The sequence below is a fragment of the Octopus sinensis genome, linkage group LG7 (assembly GCF_006345805.1).
Source record: "Octopus sinensis linkage group LG7, ASM634580v1, whole genome shotgun sequence".
NCBI classification, from domain to species: domain Eukaryota; kingdom Metazoa; phylum Mollusca; class Cephalopoda; order Octopoda; family Octopodidae; genus Octopus; species Octopus sinensis.
Window position 1 is genome coordinate 13,537,808 of NC_043003.1, and position 22,964 is coordinate 13,560,771.

The following is a 22,964-nucleotide window of genomic DNA, read 5'->3' on the forward strand; positions in this document are numbered from 1 at the left end:
GCTTGGATGGGAAGAGATGGCTAGACATGTTTCCTATTGCCTATCCTCACCAGTTCATGTGCATTTGGATGTGGGAAGAAACTTTTGATGCAGAGATAGCCCCAGGAGAAAATTCTCCCCTTAAACATGTCTCCGGACACAAGACAGACTGTGAATAACATCACAGGACTGTAGGACGTACATGTTTCTGCTTTGTTTCACCTCTTCAGCTACGATCAGCAAATCTGTCATTCACATCTGATAAGAATGGAATGATTCTTATCAAAGCAACATGATATGAATGCTGCTGATGTGTGTAATGCTTGGTCAAGCTAAAATTATATAAATAACAACAGAAAAAGAAGGGTTGAAGCTGATTTGTGCAACATTATTTATTTAATTCTCGTGTTTATTTTCAAATAGCTCCGCAACCATATATGTACACATACATACATACACACGCTTTCATGCCATTATTCAGACTATCAGAGCAAATCTATTAGTGAACGACCACAAACACAGAGAGATGTTAGTACAAGCCTAGTAAATACGAAGGCACTGAGAACAATAATCTAAACCCCCCCCCCCCAAAAAAAACAGACATTGGAAAGAAAACTAAGAAAGTAAAAAAAAAACCCCAAAAGACTGATTGATACCGTAAACTGTTACATTTGATACATAATATGCGCAACTAATTAAATACAACATCTGCATTAGCTGTGTAACATGAATGTGTTATATAAGTGGCACCAGAACAACATAACAGAAAGCATCATTGTTCAAAAGAAGGAATTCAGTAACACAAATAGCCAAGTAACCAACCAATCGGCTTATAAAAGAGTAGGGAGCTAGAGGATGTGTTAACCCCTTTAGTATTCACCATACTTTGTCAAGGTCACGGTTATTTATGTGCATAGTTTTGAAGTAATCATGCATTATCTTGTAGCTTCAATATTTTGATGATGTGATTGTTTAATTTTACAATGACATTGCAAGATAGGTGTGAGAAGCCAGATATAGCTAGTTTGAACAATAACATAAGGTAGAATATTTGGGTCTGGCTATGGCTTGTTTAAATGCTAAAGGGTTATTAATGCCCATCTCTTTCCTAAACACAACAGGAAAGAAGGTCTTTTAATAAAGAGATCTTAGTATCAGTAATAATTTTTATTATATGCACACAGACACACCTTTATCAAGAGGCAAGATTTAGTTAATTTCAATGACCCACAAGTAGACTGATACTTATTTCATCAGCAAATGAAAGAAAGACGAAAGCAAAGTATTTAATCTGTCACTGTACCACTGATCTTAACTGCTCTTCCAATCCAGAAAGATGAAAGGTAATGTTAATCCGAGCAGGATTTGAACTCATGATGTTTGTTTACTTAATGGTCTGCTTTTCCATTCTGACATAGCCTGGATGGGAAGAGATGGCTAGACACGTTTCCTATTGCCTATCCTCACCAGTTTTACCAAGGAAAGGAATTTTGTTCTTATTTCGACACATAGGCGCAGGAGTGGATGTGTGGTAAGTAGCTTGCTTACCAACCACGTGGTCCTGGGTTCAGTCCCACTGCGTGGCACCTTGGGCAGGTGTCTTCTACTATAGCCTCAGGCCAACCAAAGCCTTATGAGTGGATTTGGTAGACGGAAACTGGAAGAAGCCCATCATATATGCATACATATGTATGTGTGTTTATATCCCTGTAACTTAACAGTACGGCAAAAGAGACCAATAGAATAAGTACCAGGCTTACAAAGAATAAGCTCTGGGGTCAATTTGCTCGACTAAAGGCAGTGCTCCAGCATGGCTGCAGTCAAATGACTGAAACAAGTAAAAGGGTAAGATTGCTAGATAACAAGACAACAGTTGTATGTACGTTTAGTTTTTATTAAGCAGGGAGGTTTTAACCCTTTCATCATCATCTGTTAAATGATGATTAATTAATTTTGAAGAGAATTAGAGAATTCAGTTAAATAACTTATTAACCTTATGTTTATAAGGTGGCAAAGTGGCAGAACTGTTAGCACGCCAGGTAAAATGCTTAGTGCTGTTTCATCTACCTTTGCATTCTGAGTTCAAATTCCACTAAGTTCAACTTTGCCTTTCATCCTTTTAGGGCCAATAAAACAAGTACCAGTTGAACACTGGGAGCAATATAATCAACTTGACTCCTTCCCCAAAATTGCTAGCCTTGTGTCAAAATTTGAAACCAAATGGTGTTTGGTTGGAACATAAATCATGAAATTTCGATGGAAGGTTTTGATATAGCTCACTCTAAATCAGGAAGATTGAATCATAAATAGAACCAGGGGTAGTGTCAGTGGGTTGGCATCAAAAGGTTTAAAGAAGATCTTTGAGACTCGTAATATCAACAACTGCAGTACAGAATTTTATCCACCTCTAGGTTTTCCTAACTTGCAGATTCAAATTTACGCCAAGCTCAATTATGCATGAATACAGAGCCAATATTTTGTTAATGCCATAATGAAGCTTTAAACAAATCACAGAAAGGAATGACACTCAAATAAAACATTGAATTTGTGTAAATATTGGAGAGAATTAAACACAAACAAATTGATTAATATAATATAAAGCAAACTGGAAAAAAATTACAAACTGGAAAGAAATTTAAGGAACTCTCTTGAAACAAACAAACCAAACTTAAAAAAGAATAATCTAAAAAAAAAAAAAAATCTTTCCTATTTTTTTTTTAGGAAAAAAATTTTTTTCTGTATGTCTTCTGTTTGGTTATTGTGGGGGTAAAGCTAAACTATGTATGTGCACCTAAGTTCAAAGCTATGTATATTTGTATGTATGGTAAACCTCCTCATGTATATAAAGATACACATATCATCATCATCTAATGTTGGTGTTCCATGCTGGAATGAGTGAACAGTTTGATAGGATCTGATGAGATGAAGGACTGACTCCTGCTCAGTGCTTCGACACAGTTTCCACAGATGAATGTTCTTGCTATTGCTAATGCGAACCACTTTACAGCATGTATTGGGATGCTTTTTCATATCCCCAGCACTAGTAAAGCTGCCATATAGTTCACAAGGACCACATGGATATCTTTGCACAAGTTAAATGCAAACCATCATTTCTAGCTACACATACCAGAGTTTGCAGCTACATGTAACCATCTTTCACATGTATAATGGTATGTGAGCATCTATCTACCTTTACATGCATGCCTTACACCATCTCCGCTTACATTTGTAGTATGTGTCTGTGTGTCTGCATTCTAGAGAACCTTTAAAGGGAAGTCAACATAAAACCGATGATGTAACTAGATTGGGTACCAAAACAATACATAAGCAGAGAAGTTGCTGTATTGTACATGCATGCGTACACATACACACCAGATCAGACAGTCAAGTATATAAGGAAAAAAGGGAAGAAAAAAAAAGGATATTGTGTATGTATATAGGAGAAAGGGGATTTTTATTTGTCCATTCTTTTTCATTTATTATTGTTGTTGTTGCTTTTAATTGAAGAAATGCGCACCACAAGACAGAAAGGGTAAACTTACTTTCAGAATTCTCTTGTTTAATCTTTGGGGGCAACTCTTCAGTTTTAATTTGAGTATCTGTTGAGATGAAAAAGTAAAAATCATTTCAGCTAGGATTCTAATGGGCTAAACTCTTAATTAATCTGAGCAGTGATTAGCTGATTGCTATCCCTAATACAGTAAACAATGAACAAGGGTGAATAAATAAATAAAAAAAAGACGTAGGCTAAAACAAGACAAACACAAAACAACCACCAAAAAAACCCCAGCACAGGAGCAAAGAGAAGCACAGATGTACTCCAATGTAGTATATACATAGATAACAAGAAAGAAATGGTTTGTAAGAAGGATGGAAGATGACAAAAATAGTACACTGTTTGCTGCTTTGCAATGGAAATTCATTAAGAATGGAACATTCCATTTTTGGTTTTGCAGTTTGTAAGCAAATAACAAAATATGGAGCTCAACAAGTAAAAAGACAATGTCTAATAGCAATCCACAGAAAATTTCAAATGGTGATTCAATCAAAAGTTTGTTATGTTAGTTATATATGTTTGTTTGTGTGCATGTGTGTGTGTATGCATATTTTTATGCACATTTATATACACTTAAGTAGGATAACGTCTAAGTTATAATATCTATATACGTAAATATGCACACACATGTATACACAACATTCAAGTACTGTATTTAGGTAACATCTCTCCATTAAGGCAAATAACTATTAAAATATGAATATAAATTTACATTAAACAATTTTCTTTCATATCTATCTATCTATCTATTTAACTATCTAAGTATCTATCTATCTATATATATATATATACACACACATATATATACATATATGCACACATATATACACATACATATATACACATACACACACACATATATACCTTGACTTCTGGATGTTTTTGGTGTTTATTTTACTAAATGTTTAATGATATTTTCCAATGTTTTCCTAGAGTTTCGAGTAGTCTGCATCATAACACCATGAAAACACCATAAAATATTTATATTTACTAAATAGTCGAAATGAAGGCAAAATTACACAAGTTAAGGAAACAAACTGAAAGAAAAGCGTTCAGAATGCAGCCATGCTTTCAGTAATATATTCTGATATGGAGAATATAAATTCAAAATTTTACATGGCACAAACTACAAGTTTAAATGCCTACTGCATACAGAAAAATACTTTACGTTCCAAAATTCCTATGCACTTAAACTACTACTACTAGTATTACTACTACTACTAACTAATATTAACAAGATTTGTGATATGAGAAAATAAAAAAAATAAAAAAAGTCATCAGCTTTGTTTAGAATTTATGTGTGTGAGTATATGTATGTATTTATATTTATTATATAGGCATAAAAAGGAAAAACTGTACATACTAAAGAATGTGTGTGTGTGTGCGAATTCACACAAATACTTGCTAAGCCATTCTTCATAATAGCATGTATAAACTAACCAGTCTGTATTTAGTTGGTAGAATGAAATTTACAGATGCAACACAGAGAAATTTAGCTCAATTAGAAATTTGATTGCCATTAGAGTTTTGAAGATAAAATATAGTGGAGATCTGCAGATGCTTAACTGCCATATTATCAGAATAGATTCCTCAGCCGTACGTAGTCGTCGTGTTGGCACCGGGTCAAATAACAGACGAGTAAAAGGAAGTGGAAACCTAAAGATGGCACATATCATGTGTGTCCACAAACTTTCTCCTGTTGTATATTTATAATATGGATGATATTGCCCTTGGTTTGGTAGCGTGCCAAGATCAGAGAGGCCAGGCTACACTGCCAGTGATAGGCACCGCAGCAGATACTGAGCCAAGCAACCATTAAAAGACACAGAGTAATTACAAGCTGATTGAGCAAGAGAATTCAAAACTTGGCAGAGTTTATGGCATCAGAAAGTGAGAGTAAAAAGAGGAAAGATTATATTCATTTATTAACTTTCATATGCACAAGATTATTTCTCACTCACAGAAGATCATAGAGATTTAAGACATAGTTTCTGCAATGAATCATAGACACAACTACAAAAGAAAAAGAACAATAAATACATGCGTGTATGGTGTGTGTGTGTGAAAATTGGTATGTGTTAGTAAGTTATTGTTTTTACTAGAAGAATGTAACAGGTCCATTTAAAAAAAGAAGAAAAAAAAACCACTGAAAACTTTGGCAATGTTCATAGTTTTTCCATTGTACCATCAATTTGTGTTTTATTTTATAGAAATTCTGCCATAGAAGACCGGCAGGAAGGATATAGGAAACAGTCTCATCAAATACCAAAAAATATATAAAGTAGATATGGCAACAGCAGAAGTACAAAAGAGTGTTTTCTATAGTAAATCAGTTTTACATCCTTCAACCAAACAATTGCTTTCTAACTTGTAAGTAAACTGAGCCAATGAGGTGTATGTGTATGCATGTGTGGGTATATGCATTTGGGTTTCTAAGCCAGAGGTATCCATGTTATTAGGTTTCTTAACCAAAGGTAAGAAAGGCATGGCTATGTTGTTTAAGAAGCTTATTTTGCAGTCAGATGGGTGTCTTGTGCTAAAAGCCTTGAGGGCCAACCAATGCCTCATCAGTAAATTTGGTAGAAAGAGCAGGAAGGTTGTCCCATTTCTGGTTATTCTTATATAAAGCAGAGCTAAAGTACTAACATCTTTTGAGAGTATGCTGAAAAGCTATGGGGTGATATTGGGCAATTCTTTGAGGGTCTAGTAAAATCTTTACTACTGTTTCAGTCATTAGACTGAGGCCATGCTGGGGCACTGCCTTGAAGGGTTTTAGCTGAGCAAATCAACCCCAGGACTTCTTATTCTAGCGGTCTCTTGTTGAAAAGACCAACACTGGTTGCCAAGAAGTGGGACAAACACAATGCAAAAACACACACTCGCATACATAAATGGCAGTTTTTTTCACACAGTTTCTGTCAACTAAATTCACTCGCAAAGTATTGGTCAGTCTGGGGCTATAGTAGAAGGTGGCATGCAGTGGAATTGAACCTGAAATCACATGGTTGCAAAGCAAGCTTTGTAACCACATAACCATGCCTGCACCCAAGATACAGAGGATATGTGGATATCTATTTTTAGCTGTGCGATTTTTAACAAACCCACACAACCAAGTCATTATTATATCTTTCAACTAATAAGGGTAACTTTAATTAATGCTAACCACACGATTTCAACCAGGTTTTAATCATTTCTCATCAAGTGTATTTCGTTTTTGGATTTGGTTTGCAAGATTCTTTATATGAGTTCATGTGTTGAAGCATATTATGTTGTGTCTGGGGAGAGTCATTTTCTTTTTGTGCCTTATTATGTAACACACTCACCAGTAAAATTTCCACGTTCTTCTTATTTTTATTTTCCTAAAAGAGTCAAAACTATTGAAAAGGTTGCAAGACGCAACGAACATTTTAGGAAAATAAAAATAAGATAAACGTGGAAATTTTACCGGTGAGTGTGTTACATAATAAGGCACAAAAAGAAAATGACTCATCAAGTGTATTTTAAAATTTATTTTAGAGGGTAAATTTTTAATAGAACACAAAAAGCAAGTGTAAAGGCATTAAACATTGAAGATGCCCTGCCTCATGCAGAAACTGCAGGAGCTGCTCAGGAACAGCCATTTCCCTTAAATTGATCCCAACATTAAGGTGGCAAGCTGGGAGAAACGTTAGCATGTTGGGCAAAATGCTTAGCGGTATTTCATCAATCTTTACGTTCTGATTTCAAATTCTGCTGAGGTCGACTTTGCTTTTCGTCCTTTCAGGGTCGATAAATTAAGTACCAGTTGCATACTGGGGGCAATCTAATCGGCTGCCCCCCCCCCCAAATTTCAGGTCTTGTGCCTAGGGTAGAAAAGAATTGATCACAATGTTGGAAACTCTTCCATATTATCAGCAATTATCTCAGGGGTCGCAAGGTTTATGCCTTGAGGACTGAATTGCGCTTCACCTGTGGAAGGACCTGCAGTCTTTCGACAACCATTGCCACCTTGAGCTGATTTTAGCTGCCATGCCTGTCTCCTTGGTAGCTTTCTTCAGCCATTTGGGTTCTAGACCAATCTTCTGCAGGAAATAGTGCCCGAAGCCAGCTGGAAAGCTTTGGGTAGTCAACATCAAAAGGGAATGATGTCATGTCTTATTCTTTGACAAGGGCCTTGTTGACCAAGTCCTGATACCTGGTTTTCTCCAGCTGGTGGAAAAATGTTGAGCTTGTCCTCCTAGGTCACTAAAAACAATTTATCCTTATAGAAACTGCACAGTGTAACTAACCCTTAATAAATCAGCTCTTACATAGCAAATATATAAACTATAAACAAAATAAACATTTTCTTTTAAAGATTTTTCTGATGTTGATTTGTTTCTTTTCTTATAAAGTAGCTGTTTTTCATGTGAATCTGTCATACACAAATCATTAACAACCATTCCACTTTACATGTTGTAAACATGATACAGGCATTTATGATTTTATATGCAAAAACATTTCAGCTTTCATACTCACGTGTTCAGACGAAGGGCTGTGAGTGCATGAGTGGGAAGGGAAGGGACGTGGGCCTATTGTGTGCGTATATGTGCAGGTATAGGAGTTCACTGGATATAGGTGAATACAGGAATTACTAAGTGAAATTAAATGCACAAGCAGCAAACACACAGAGGCACAGATGTATTGAGAATACTCTACGTCGACTCTGAATACGAACTGAATTCCTAAAAGTACACATGGCCATCTATCTATAAGATTATCTGTGTACACATACACATAAATATATATATGCATGTATGATGAACAAAACTATTTCAAGCTATATAATTGCAATAATTCTCGGCAAACATTTGGACAGCGCTGGCTACTTTCAATATGAAAATCAGTTCATTAAATCAGAGACATTAACAAAGAGCTAAATGTAAACAGCCAACAAGAACACATAACAGCCACGACTACCACCACAAACAACAATAAGTTTACCAGTGTTGTCTAAATGACACTAGTATGGAAAAAACTGTATACAGCTATTTACATAATAATGCCTACTCATCTGAATGGGGTGGGAGGTGGGGAAATCACTTGAGTCAATCATCTGATTATAATATACTTAACTTTAGAAAAGCTGTTTTAAGGTATAAAACTAAATATGCAAAAATGCTCAAGGGAGTTACTTTCAAATCTTGTCATTATTATTATTATTATTATTATTATTATTATTATTATTATTATTAAGGCAATATGCTGGCAGAATTTTTAGCAGACTGGGTGAAATGCTTTGCAGCATTTTGTCTGTCTTTATGTTCTGAGTTCAAATTCTGCGGAGGTCAACTTTGCCTTTCATCCTTATGGGGTAGATAAATTAGGTACCAGTTACGCACTGGGGTTGATGTAATCGACTACCCCCCCCACTCTCCCAAAATTTCAGGCCTTGTTCCTATACTAGAAAGGATTATTATTATTATTATCATTATTATTATTAAGGAAGTGTCGTGGCAGAATCGTTAGCATGCTAGGCAAAATGATTAGCGGCATTTCGTCTGTCTGCACGTTCCGAGTTCAAATTCCACCAAGGTTGACTTTGCCTTTCATCCTTTCGGGGTCGATAATTTAAGTACCGGTTGAGTACTGAGGGTTGATGTAATCAACCTAGCTCCTCCCCGAAACCTGTTGGCCTTGGGCCAAAATGTGTAACCATTTAAAGCAGTGAACGGGCAGAATCGCTAGCAAGCTGGGTGAAATGTTATGGTTGGGTGGACTACCGTTGTATAGGACACACAGACACACAGAAAATTTAACAGAAGAGAGTTTGTAGAGGGTACATTGAGAGAGTCGTTTGATTAATTGCACAGGTACTTCCTTTGTGACAGCCTACCTCCGTTGCTACAGCTAGGCTCAAAGCAAAACTAGGTAAGGCTAATTCAACAAGAACACTTACAGACAGTTGGGTCTCGAACTCATCACCTCCAAGTCTTTGTTGGTACCTTAAATATTCGGCTGTCAAACCATTATTTATTAGCTATAAACTAAATCAAAATAAACTTCTCCGTGATATCAAATTTGAAGGTAACCTCAGAAAAGCGTAAACAGCGTTCCAAAATGAAACACTGGTATTAGATGGATTAAAGTACAAGAAGGAAGGATTATGTCTGACAAGATAGGTAATAGTAATGTTTCTGATGTAAGAAAGGTAAGCAGAACCAAAGAATGAGATAATCTCGGACAGTCTTACAGCCTAATGATGGATTAGGCGTTGTTGCTGCTTCTCTTTCAGTTTGTCGCCATTTTTCTTTTGCATTCAAATGCTAAGCATACTCAATCGGTCAAACAAGACTGCAGGGAAATGGTACAATTTACAGTTAAGCTGTGTTCCGAAGTGGAACTGAAAGACGCAGTAGATATGTGTGTGAGAGAGAGAGAGAGAGCTAGTGTGCGTAACAGTGAGAGAGTGCATATGTAAGAAACAGAGAGAGAGAGAGTGTGTGTGTGTACATATGTGAGCAAGAGAGTGTGCACCAGTGACTGAGTAAGTCTATAAGCTAGGAAATGACAGATGCTTAAGATGAAGCATTAAACATATAAAGAATAAAAATTAGCAGGAGAACCAGTTGGAGAAGAAATCAACAATCTTTTTGATGCCAACTAAATGCTTTATCAGATGAACATATAAATCTCTGAATGCTTTATGGAACAAGGAGTGAACGAGTGGGCAGTCCAGTGGCTTCACTACTAAATTATTCAGCCAGAATCCGAAAGATATTGATTAATTTCTGATTAAACTTGTTCACAATTATCATTTTTCTTAATAACTTAATATTTTTGATGTTTCGTTTTGGCATACAATACGCAGAAATAAATTAAAATTTATAAGTACTTTATTTATTTATTTGTTTATTTATTTCGTTATGATAACATGGCTTGTAGCAGGTACAGCAAAACTGTAAAGTTGTATTTTTTCAGAACTGATTTGCTTTTATAGCAGCAAATTGCTAAACTATAGAGAAAAATAGAAACCCTTTTGTCAGCCAGACACACTGACCCAAAAGACAAAAAACAAAAAAAATACCTATATTGTCATGGGACACAACTGAAAAGCGCTTGGTCAGTAATCCAGCACCGTAACCCTTTAAACAAGCCATATCTGGCCAAAATATTCTACCTGTCTTAAGATGAAACTGGCCAGATCCAGCTGCTCACACCTACCCTACAATGTCATTCTAAAAATAAACAATCAGATCAATGAAGCCCAAATGCTACAAGATAACACACAATTAATTCAAAACAATGAGAATAAATAAGCATTACATTTGACAGAGTAATCTCGTGGGGTTGTCTAAGGAATGTCTCCAATGGCTGGCATGACCTTCACTCGAATGATGGAGGATGCAGGGAGATCTCGTACTGGCTGTCAACATCTTCAAAAGGAATGTAAACCTACCATTTGCAGAATTTTTCACCCCTGCACCGGATAGGAGTCTTTGTGGGTATGATCGCAAACTCTATCCTGGACACTTTTGACTCAACAGGCGGAAGGCCGCATTCTCCATCCATATTGCAGCTCCGTGGAACAAGCTACCACAAGATGTCATTCAACTGCCCACTACTCCCTTGTTCAAAGAGGCTCTGCACAACTTGTGGCGACTATATGTAAAACTGTATATAACATTTACTGTTTTTCTTTTTTACATGGCTTAACCCTTTTGTTACCATATTTCTGTTGAAATGCTCTGTGTTTCTTTCTATTAATTTTAAATATAACAAAGAATTTAGTAAAATAACTTAGTTATCATTAGGCTGGTATTAGGAACATAAATTGTGACTAAGGTTTGGTGGAAGATTTTAATTCAAATCTTATGACAGCAAGACATTTGTACTCAGAGCCAGAGCTGGTTTAGTAATGAAAGGGTTAAGAATTGTTTCTCAATCATATATTTTAACCCTTTTGTTACCACTGTTGAGATGCTCTGTGTTTCTTTCAATTAATTTTAAATATATACAAAGAATTTAGTAAAATAAGTTAATTATCATTAGGCTGGTATTCATCATCATCATCATCATCGTCGTTTAACGTCCGTTCTCCATGCTAGCATGGGTTGGACGGTTCGACCGGGGTTCTGGGAAGCCAGAAGGCTGCACCAGGCTCCAGTCTAATTTGGCAATGTTTCTACAGCTGGATGCCCTTCCTAACGCCAACCACTCCGTGAGTGTAGTGGGTGCTTTTTATGTGCCACCTGCACAGATATTAGGAACATAAATTGTGATTAAGGTTTGGTGGAAGATTTTAATTCAAATCTTATGAAAACAAGACATTTGTACTCAGAGCCATTTCAGCTGGGTTGGTAACAAAAGGGTTAAGCACATTGTGCTCTTCTGCCAATAGATTTGATTTGATTTGAATGCTAAAGGGCTAAACTCCCAAATGACCTATTATGTTGAGGGACACAATTCAAAAGCCCCTGTCTATATTCTAACACCTTAATCCTTTACCATACAAACAAATGTAATGCTTATTGAAATTTTTATGAATCAATCATGCTTTATCCCGTAGCTTCATGATTTTGATAATGTAATTATTCTTAGAATGACATTGTAGGGTAGGTGCGAGAAGCAGGATCTGGCTGCTTTGAACATAAAAAGGGTAGAATATTTTGACTGGATATAATCAGTTCAATTGCTAAAGGGTCAAGCTCCCAATTTTATGAAAATTATTCTGAGATCTTTAAAAATAGCTATTCTTTTGATTATAGTTAACTGGATTAAAATGGAGAAATAAGAAAACAAAAAAGACATGTTTTTAATTGATTACCCTCTTACGGACAATTAATATCGTTAATCACCAATACTATGTTTGGACTTATCACCATTAATCCTTTCATTATCAAATTTGTAATGAAGTACGATACCTTCGTTTCAATTAAGTTTTGAAAACAATTCAGAATTTAGTAAAATAATTTTGTTGTTGTTGAGCTGGTGTTTGGAACATAAAATTAATATGAAATTCTGATGGAAGTTTTTAATTTAAATCACTTTAAAATATGAAGTTTTGTATAATAGAACTAGGGGTAGTTTCAGGCAGATGGATATCAGGAGAGGTAAGATCTAACTTTTACTTCACTTCAGTTTGAATAACAACTCTGTGATAATTAATTCACAACTTGATAATTATTTCTAATGTGAGGTGCATGGTCAGAATTTGTTTGAGTGAGTGTGTGAGAGAGAGATTTAAACCAACCCAGTACTTGACTGGGATTTATTTTATCAAGCCTGAAAGAACGAAAGACAGAACCTTGCACAACATTTTATCTCAGAATGCCAAAACAAATGCCACAAAACATGTTTTTTTCTTTCCCTCCCTCAAATATTTTCTACTGTTGGCATGAGTGACTAACCTTTAGCATGCTGTAGGCAAATCATGTTGCTATAAGAGTCTTCTCCCCTCTCAATGTGACACAATGTGTGTGCAGCTGCAGGGGAGAAAACTTGTAGGGAAACACGATCCGATTAAGGATGCTAAAGGCTAATTTAAAGAGAATTTGAAAAGTGAAAATCTAGTAAAAATGGATCAGCAACATAGTGTGTGTGTGTGTGTGTATTATCTGATCTGTAAACAGATCAGATGGAAGGAAAAGTTTGTCTTATTGCTGACACTGCTAGAAATAATGCCAACCAACCATTCCCCATTAAATACGAGTCTATTTGTAACAATAATCTGCTCAGACACAAAAATATTCCAAACTATTCTAAAATTATAAGATTTAATGGAATTCATATTTTTCTTTACTCCAAATGAATTATAAAAATATATATATATATACCGGAGTAAACACATAAATGTGAAACAAGGTGGAAGAAAGAGTACTCAAATACCAGAGGTAGAGTAATATGCTATATTTAAAAGCATATTAAAAAATTTCTGCTGCTTTTAAATAAAGTATATATATATATATATATATATATATAGCAATCAATAATTTGAAGATGTTCCTTGACACTGGTTTTCAACCTGGGTTCCACAAACCAATTTTGAGAAAACGAGCATTCGTTTTAGAGTTTGGACTAAATCGCGGCTATGACGATTTTATTAATTGGCAGCAAAAAACCTCCCCTGTTAAATTTATCAAAGTTGATCACCATCATCATCATCATCCTCAACACCATTTTAAGGTGAAATTTAGTGTACATTACTAACCGGTATTACTGCCATTGGTGAGCGAGTTAGGAGATGCCTTAGTACTGGCTGGGGTCCCACCATCTTTGGATTTTGGAATGACATCTTTCATTTCCTCTTTTATATCAACTGCCTCACATTTTATTGTATTGGTACCATTAATATCATGGTTTATAGTTCCTCCACCAGCTGCCACTGCACTTGCATTTTCTTTAAGCATAGCCGAGATCTCTGGGTTGTCTTGAATGATGCTGGCTTCCTTGTCTACAGTGGCAGACTTTCCCTCAGAGTCGTCTTTCTCTTGACTCTGAAAATAAAAAGACAAAAAAAGAAAAATGTAAAACAAACGTACTGAATTTATAGAATGGTATTACTTAAGAGAAAAAAAAAATCATTAAAAAAAAACTGAGCAAAAGGGGCAAAAAAACATTACTAAATATAAAAAAATAAACCAAAATTTGGACCAGAGCACCTCACCCATCATCAGTATCAGTATCACCACCATCATCATCATGGCTTTAATATATGCTTTTTTCATGCTTGCATGGGTAGAAAGAGTTTGAGTCAGATTTTCTACAGCCAAATGCCCTTCATGTTGCCAAGCACAAGGTATTATCCCCATCCCCTCTCCCATATGGCCAGACAGGTTTCAGCAGAATATTGGAAGTGAACGACATTCATTTACAACAACCACGAGATGTCAAGACAAAGATACACAAACATATATACACAGACATATATATGTACATATACAAATGTATGACGGGCTTCTTTCAGTCTCCATCTTGGTAAAATTATTAATTAATTAATTTTACACTTTTCATCATCATCATCATCACCCCTTTTATTATTAATATTGAAATTACAATTTACTCCCCAATTGAAATACTGCAGTTTCTGCGGTATTGCTCGTAACATTCAGACCACAAAGACTTGGCCCAAATTCTTGCAACAGATTCGACCCCACTATGAAGCACACTAAAAAAAAAGTGGTGGCTGTAGCAGCGGTGATGTTGGATTAAGAACAGACACAGGCTTCAATGCAGTTTTCATCCCACCAAAACTGACTTGCCACAGGCAGTGTGTGTGTACAGTGAAACTGATCCCAGAACCATGGCATAAGATAAGCAAACTTCTTCAGCATACAACAGTAATCATAAACAAATTTCTTAAGAAGGAAAAAAAAAAAGAAAAATCGTACATGATTTCATATTAAGTTGAAAAAATAGCCTCTCTTCTTTTGTAAGAACAAAGCAACTCTTTACTCTCCTTTACTTGTTTCAGACTGTGGCCATGCTGGAGCATCGCCTTTAGTCGAGCAAATCGACCCCAGGACTTATTCTTTGTAAGCCTAGTACTTATTCTATCGGTCACTTTTACCGAACCGCTAAGTTACAGGGATGTAAACACACCAGCATCGGTTGTCGAGCGAAGTTGGGGAGACAAACACAGACACACAAACATATACATATATATGACGGGCTTCTTTCAGTTTCCGTCTACCAAATCCACTCACAAGGCTTTGGTCGGCCCGAGGCTATAGTAGAAGACACTTGCCCAAGGTGCCATGCAGTGGGACTGAATCCAGAACCATGTGGTTGGTAAGCAAGCTACTTACCACACAGCCACTGTGTTTATTTTTAATAAATATCTTCATATCTAATTGACAAATTATAATCTATACACAAACACATATTACATGTATATACACACACACAGATTATATATATATACATACACACACATACAGATTATATATATATACATACACATACACACACATACAAATTATATATATATACATACACATACACACAAATTATATATATATATATATATACATACACACACAGATTATATATATACATACACACACATACAGATTATATATATATACACACAGATTATATATATACATACACACACATACAGATTATATATATACATACACACACACACAGATTATATATATACATACACACACATACAGATTATATATATACATACACACACACATGCAGACTATATATATATATACATACACACACACATACATAGATTATATATATATATAGATATATGTAGTCAATTTGAGGATACACACACACACATACAAGGATACACACATAGTGAAGCCAAGTGAAATAGTGATAGAGCAAAGAGGAAGAGTGGCAGTTAAAGAAGGTTTGTTGTATTGATTGTAAAAAGCTGGAGACAGCAGCTGGCTGCTAGCCTCACAGTCTATCTGTGTTCATTAGTTGCACAGGACCCACTCCAAACTACACACATATACACGAACAACATGCGCTTGGCAAGAAAGCCAGCAGGGTATACAAAAAAAAAAAAAAAAAAAGGGCACCCTTCTCCCTTTAAAATAAAATCAGGGCAAAAGATGTACCTGCAACTGTTTCTATTTAGCATAAGACTTATATTAAGCGACAGAGAGAGAGAGAGAGAGTATTCTACAGCTACATGTCATTTATATTCTCCAATATTCCAACTTGCTTATATGTAAACTAGCCTACAATGAATGGTAGAGAAATTGATTAAAAAAAAAAAAAAAAAACTAGGGGGGGGGGAAATTAAGAATAAAAAGAATGAAAGAAAATAAAAAATTTAACACAACCAGAATAGGTTGTTTCACGACAGAGTCTCAATCAATATGCTAATACTTGCAAATCACTCACTTTTAACCCCAAACAACATTACAAAAAACACATACAGAATGAGAGACGGGGAGGTGGGGGGAGAGGAAGAGGGGGGTACAGTTAATACATACATACATACACACATGCATGTGGAAACACTACCTATCTATCTATCTCTATATATATGTATATATATGTATATATATATATATATGTATATATATATGTATATATATGTATATATATATATGTATATATATATATATGTATATATATGTATATATATATATATAATATATATATATATATATATATAGATAGATACAAGCACACACATACACACACGATTGATTGAGAGGAAGTATTTCGAAGCTTTGTTGAAATCAATGAAGAACTGCAGTTAAAGGCTAGAATAAAATCAATGGTCAACTCTGAAATTTTATACACACACGACTTGAAAACAAATAATTAGTGGTGGGAAGGGGGAGAGGTGCAAGAATGGGGATTGGAGAAAGGGAGAGAGAGAGAGAGAGAAATGAAAGGAGGAGGATGAGGAGGGGTTGAAAATAAAAGATTGATTGCTTCAAGGCTAATTGATAATACCCAATGTTGTGATGGTGAGAGCGAAAGAGTGCGAGGAAGAGATAGACAGATAGAGAGAAAGAGAGAGGAAGAGTGGAGTGAGTGAGTGAGAGAAAAGGAATTTGAAAAACAAAGCAACTTGGTTAAGAGTTATCTTCTTTCTAGGCAAAATCTCTGCAACAGAAACAAACCCTTTATATTGGCGCTAATATCTTTCCGAACCACAGAGAAGAAACCTATGCCTTCATTTCAGTTTATCCTGTATAATTAAACTATTTTTGAAGAATAGTAGTAAAAACATTTGAGGAAGATTTGGTTGCTACTTCTTGGAATGGCCAAAGTTGGTACATTTCTTTTATCACAGGTCTGATCAATCAAGATTATTAACCCTTTCATTATTCTATTTATTTTGAGATGCTCTGTGTTTCTTTCAATTATTTTAAATATAACAAATAATTTAGTAAAATAACTTAGTTATCATTCAGCTAGTGTTAGGAACATAAATTGTGACTAAGGTTTGGTGGAAGATTTTTATTCAAAACTTATGAGAACAAGACATTTGTACTGAGAGCCAGAGCTGGTTTCAGCCGGGTTGGTAACAAAAGGGTTAAGTATTGTTTCTCTATTATATATTTTAACCCTTTTGTTACCATATTTCTATTGAGATGCTCTGTGTTTCTTTCAATTAATTTTAAATATAACAGAGAATTTAGTAAAATAACTTAGTTATCATAAGAACATAAATTGTGATTAAGGTTTGGTGGAAGATTTTAATTCAAAACTTATGAAAACAAGACATTTGTACTGAGAGCCAGAGCTGGTTTCAGCCGGGTTGGTATCAAAAGGGTTAAGAGGGAGTTTCCAAATGACAACAAACCAATGATTTAGATTGAGTCTTTTATGCTATTAACTCAGTTATCCAGATTTTCAGCCCTTCATGTTAAAGATACAGATGTGATGCAATGGTTTCAATTCCTAAATAAATAAATTAATTCTTTCAAATTCACTTTGGTTCATGTTGATAAACGAACACTCAGAAATCAACAGATACTTCAGAACTGGGGGTATGTTTGGAATGTGATCCAGCATGGCCAGAGACGAATCACAGAAACCAATGAAAAAGTATATCGGGTTTAACTCTTTAATCGTGCATTATCTCATAGATTGAGATTAAAATGACATGATGGTTTAATTTTAGAATGACACTGTAGCTGTAAGAGGCTAGATCTGACTGGTTTGAACATAAAACGGGGCCGGATATGGTCTGTTCAAATGCTGAAGGGTTTAATGAACTGTTCCTTCCTTTTTAGTTTGAAATATAAAACAAAATTATAAACTGACTTTTTTTTCTTTTTAAAATGAAACTTTAAAAAAAAATATCAAATAGTAATAAAAAAAAAAGCAAACAATCTTATCTGAGTAATTAAAAAAAAAATTAAGTCTGACTTTGATTTCTGACCCCTGTAGCTATTTAAGTCTTAAGAAATGAAAGAAAGACAAAAAAGCTTTATGAAATATAAAATTAATTTGATACAAAAGAAAAACTGGACAAATCTCTTGTCTTCTGCAGAAACGGAATGACAGAGAATCCAATGCAACCAAAATGCAAACCAAGAAAAATACAGTGCCAGCGTTAGATTTCTTGGTAACCCAAAACTAGATTAGTTCTTTCAGCTCTTAAAAACATGTCGAAAAAAACAGCAAAGATGAGAGTGAATATGTTTATTATTATTATTTCAAAGTTGTGTACATGTGAGAATTACCATCAATAAAATGATGGACAGAAACTAACACAACTCATTTCGCTGAGACAAGAAGAGTAAACACCTCTGTCATGCAGTTCTTTGCTTAATTTATTATCTTTGGTTCTTCAGACAATAAACAATTTAAAAGGAAAAAGAAAAAAACCTAAATAAACAAAACTGGTTCATTACTAATAATTAGAAAACACAGCGAAGGTAGATGAATAAATAAAAAGTTTGCAGTGTATGTCTGCATTTGTGTGTGAGAGAAAAAGACAGTAAAAAAGACACAGAATGAATTCTGTTAAAGACAAAATTACTGAACAAAGACAGAATTACTAGAATGATGATGTACCAGTAATATTTTAGAATAGCAGTTGCGAATGGGTGAGGGTGGGGGGGGCTGTGGATCCCCAGGAGCTCATAAGTTTGTTGAGTAAGATGGGGGGACTGTTCACAAGCCTGACATTCATGGGAAAATTTAATTATAAAATAAATGCCAGCTCCAGGCAAACCGTCCAACCCATACCAGTATGGAAAACGGATATGTGGTGATGATAATGATTTGCATTTCAGGATATGATGCCTCTTTATTATTTACTCCATGTACAGCCAAAGTTCACTCTCACCATCATTTCACATCTGTATTCCATGCTGGCATGGGTTGGACAGTTTGACAGGCGCTGGCAAACCAGAGGACTGCACCAAGCTCAACTGACTGTTTTGGCATTAGAAAGGGCATCCAGCTGGAGAAACAATTCTATAGAGTGTACTGGGTGCTTTTTACATGGCACCGACATTGGCGAGTTCTGTTTTGGCATGGTTTCTACAGCTGGATGCCCTTCCTAGTGCCAGCCACTTTATGGAGAGGACTATGTGGCACCAGCACCAGTAAGGTCTGCTTTGGCAAGGTTTTTATGGCTGGATGCCCTTCTTAATGCCAACCACTTTACAGACAGGACTTGATGTTTTTTCAAGTTCTATATTTAAGAGATGAGGAATTATTTACATTATTTACATTTGACGGATATTTGTCCTCATCTTGTTTGTTGTTAACAGGTTTCAGCTGATATACCTTCCAGCCTTCATCAGATGTCTTGGGAGAAATTTCGAACCTGGGTTGTCATTCCTAAGGTATTTTTCAATGTTGTTGTTGTTGGTATTATTATTATTATTCAGGTCACTGCCTGGAATTGAACTCGGAATCTTGGGGTTAGTAGCATGCGCTCTTAACCACTAAACCATATGTGTTTTATGTGACACCAGCATCAGTGGGGCTACCAAGTAATTTGCAAGACAAAGATCCTTTCAGAGGGGAAGTAGTATTGAAAGAATAAGACACAGAATCATCTTCGAAAGTTACTGGCAACAGACTAGCTTCGTGTGCTCTAATTGCCGTAATAATATACAGAGAGAATAGAGCTAAGCATCGGTTCTATGGCTACCTGGAGTTTGTTGAAAGGATTAATTTACTAAAATACTGATATTACAAAGAAATCAATAAATAAAAAAAATATATTAAAAAATTATTTGAGATTTCTGAAAAGCCAATGAAATGAAATAATTACAAAAGATACAGGCGAAAAGAGCAGTTTTGATCTTCATCACAGTTATGATACTTAACGCAGATATTAAAATGTAGAAGAGAACCAAATAATTAAATAAATAAATCGAAAAAAATATATATACACATATATATATATCTCAGAATTAGGAATGAAAAATAAGAGGTGGGAAGGGGGGGAGTCTCAAAGTCATTTAAATTTGACATGTGTTTTCCATCAAGCAAGCTTTAAGTTTATTTCACAATCTCAAAAATTTACTATTGAGGATGTAAAAAGAAGAAGAAAAAAAAAGAAAGAAAAAAAAAAGAAAGAAAAAAAAAAGAAAGAAAAAAAAAAAGAAGTTGAATTAAAATTTCAGATTGGTATTTTTCCTCTAGATTCCTTGTCGAGTGTAATTTAAAAAAGACACCAGAAAAAAAAAAAAAGGAAAAAGACACCAGAAAAAAAAAAAAAAAGTTTAAAATATTGATTCCTACCAATGTCAAAGAACGATGATAGAAATGATTTTTTGGTATAGCATCTGTAATGTTTTTAGGAAAGGCAAAGAGACAATGATGATGATGGTACTGGTGATAGTGGGAGGTGGAGCTAAGCAATAATGGTCTGTAATCTAAAGTACTTAATCTAATAATGATAATGATGATGATGAACAGATATAATGGATATTATAAAGAGTTAGTAGAAAAAAAAACAACCAAAAAAAAAGAACTGATGTTTGGTAGAAATTGAATTTAAACATGGTTTTATGTTAATTTCGGGAAACTTGACAGCTATGAAAGACTTCCTTTTGAAACACATGCATTCAGAAATTTCACATTTGTACCTGTAATTATTGTTATACTTCGTTATATTGCCAACTGTTTATGTAGGAACTTTGGAAAGTAGGAGTTACAAGGCACAAAGAAAAAAAAAAGAGAGAAAAAAGAATTAAAAGAAAATTAAGAAAGGAGTGCTTTTAATTAATGTTTAGCAAATTCTAGCTATATGACTATGCGTGGCCTAGTGGTTAGGGTGTTGCACTCGTGATTGCAAGATTGTGGTTTCAATTCCCAGACCTGGTAGTACATTATGTTCTTGAGCAAACCACCTTATTTTGTATTGGTCCAGTCCACTCAGCTGTTAACAAGTAACCATTCGATGGACCACCAACCCGTTCAGAGAGAACGGTCGTGAGCGCGGCAACTTTTAGGTCATAGAAACCGGATAAGCAGGCCTTATGAGTCCTCGGACTTGAGAAAGTGGCATCTAGGGGTTGATGATGATGACTATCAAGTTTTAGCAGGGTGACGAAAATATGGAAGATTTTTCCTAGAGTCCATTCTATGTAGTACACATGCAATTGTTTCAGTAAAAAAAATGACCCCACCAAACACACACACACAATACATGCATACATTCATTAAATTTGCCATGTAGGCAGCATATAGATAAGGTAGCTTTGCAGGCTGGACACAGACATTGATGAGGCAAATAATTATGATACAAAAATGATAAAGATGGGAGAAGACAGAAAGCGCCTGCTGACCTTCTGCTTCTCTAAAACATTGTTCTTTAAAAATGCATATGCAGAGGTATTAACCCTCTTACAATTTAAAATGCAATACATTTGGACTAAAAAGTCCTCACAATTATAAAACACAATTTATACACAAATTGGAGGCTATAAACCATTACAATCCCTCCCTGAGCAATTTCCTTGCAACTTGCAGGCATTCCTGCAACTGCAACCCGGGGCTCCAAAAAAGAATTCTATAATTCTCGTTTTTACATGAGTCAATTATCAGATCAGAGTACTTTCTTTCCAGCACCAGAGCAGCCACCTGCGGAGGCCACTGCGGGCTGTCAATACAAGTCAATATATACATACAGAAAACACCCACTGTTGCAAAGTCAATACATTACAGCTTCAACACAAAAATATTTACAAAACACCAGAATGAAAACTTAAATTTGAAATGACTGATGCAGTAAAAAACAGCAATATTGGCTTCAAATTTTGGTACAAGGCCAGCAAATTTGGGAGAGGGGGTAAGGTGAATACATCAACCCCCAGTGCTATTGAGTATGAAAGGCAAGTCAACTCAATATACAGAGGAAATGCCAGTAAGCATTTTGTCTGGTGTGCTAGTAATTCTGCCAGCTTCTCACCTTAATAATAATCCTTTCTACTATAGGAACAAGGCCTGAAAATTTAGGGAAAGGGGCAAGTCGATTACATCGACCCCAGTACTCAACTGGTACTTAATTTATCAAGGATGAAAGGCAAAGTCGACCTCAGTGGAATTTGAACTCAAAACGTAGTGCCAGAGGAAATATCACTAAGCATTTCGCCCAGCGTGCTAATGATTCTGCCAGCCCACCGCCATAATAATAATAATAATCCTTTCTACTAAAGGTACAAGGTACTAAAGGTATTATTTGGGGGAGGAGGATAGTCAATCACATCAACCCCAGTATTTAACTGGTACTTATTTTACCGACCCCGGAAGGATGAAAGGCTAAGTGAACTTTGGTGGAATTTGAACAGAGCTTAAAGACAGCCAAAACGGCGCTAAGTATTTGCCTGGCACGTTAGTGATTCTACCAGCTTGTTGCCTTAATAACACCACCACCAATACCGATAACAATTCTGTTAAGTTATAATTATGATAAATAATTGCAGTAAGAAAGGAAATTTTATTTTTTGAGATTTCTTTCTGTAATTTCCAAAAAGACAACAAGAAAAAAAAAAGACCATAATAGGAT

At 35.3% G+C, this 22,964-nt stretch overlaps 1 protein-coding gene across 14 annotated transcripts in view; it reads right to left on the reverse strand.

The window, feature by feature from the left end:
- The window catches only part of LOC115213797 (B-cell CLL/lymphoma 9 protein), a 765,484-nt gene that overhangs the window by 16,474 nt on the left and 726,046 nt on the right, over positions 1-22,964 (reverse strand). For 13 of the 14 annotated variants that reach the window (XM_036504560.1, XM_036504562.1, XM_029782662.2 and 10 more), the window contains 2 exons: positions 13,704-13,989; positions 3,522-3,578 (listed from right to left, as the gene is read on the reverse strand). In XM_036504560.1, the coding sequence (XP_036360453.1) occupies positions 3,522-3,578; positions 13,704-13,989 (343 nt within the window). The remainder of the gene's footprint in view (positions 1-3,521; positions 3,579-13,703; positions 13,990-22,964) is intronic. The other variant, XM_036504565.1, reaches the window with a different exon arrangement.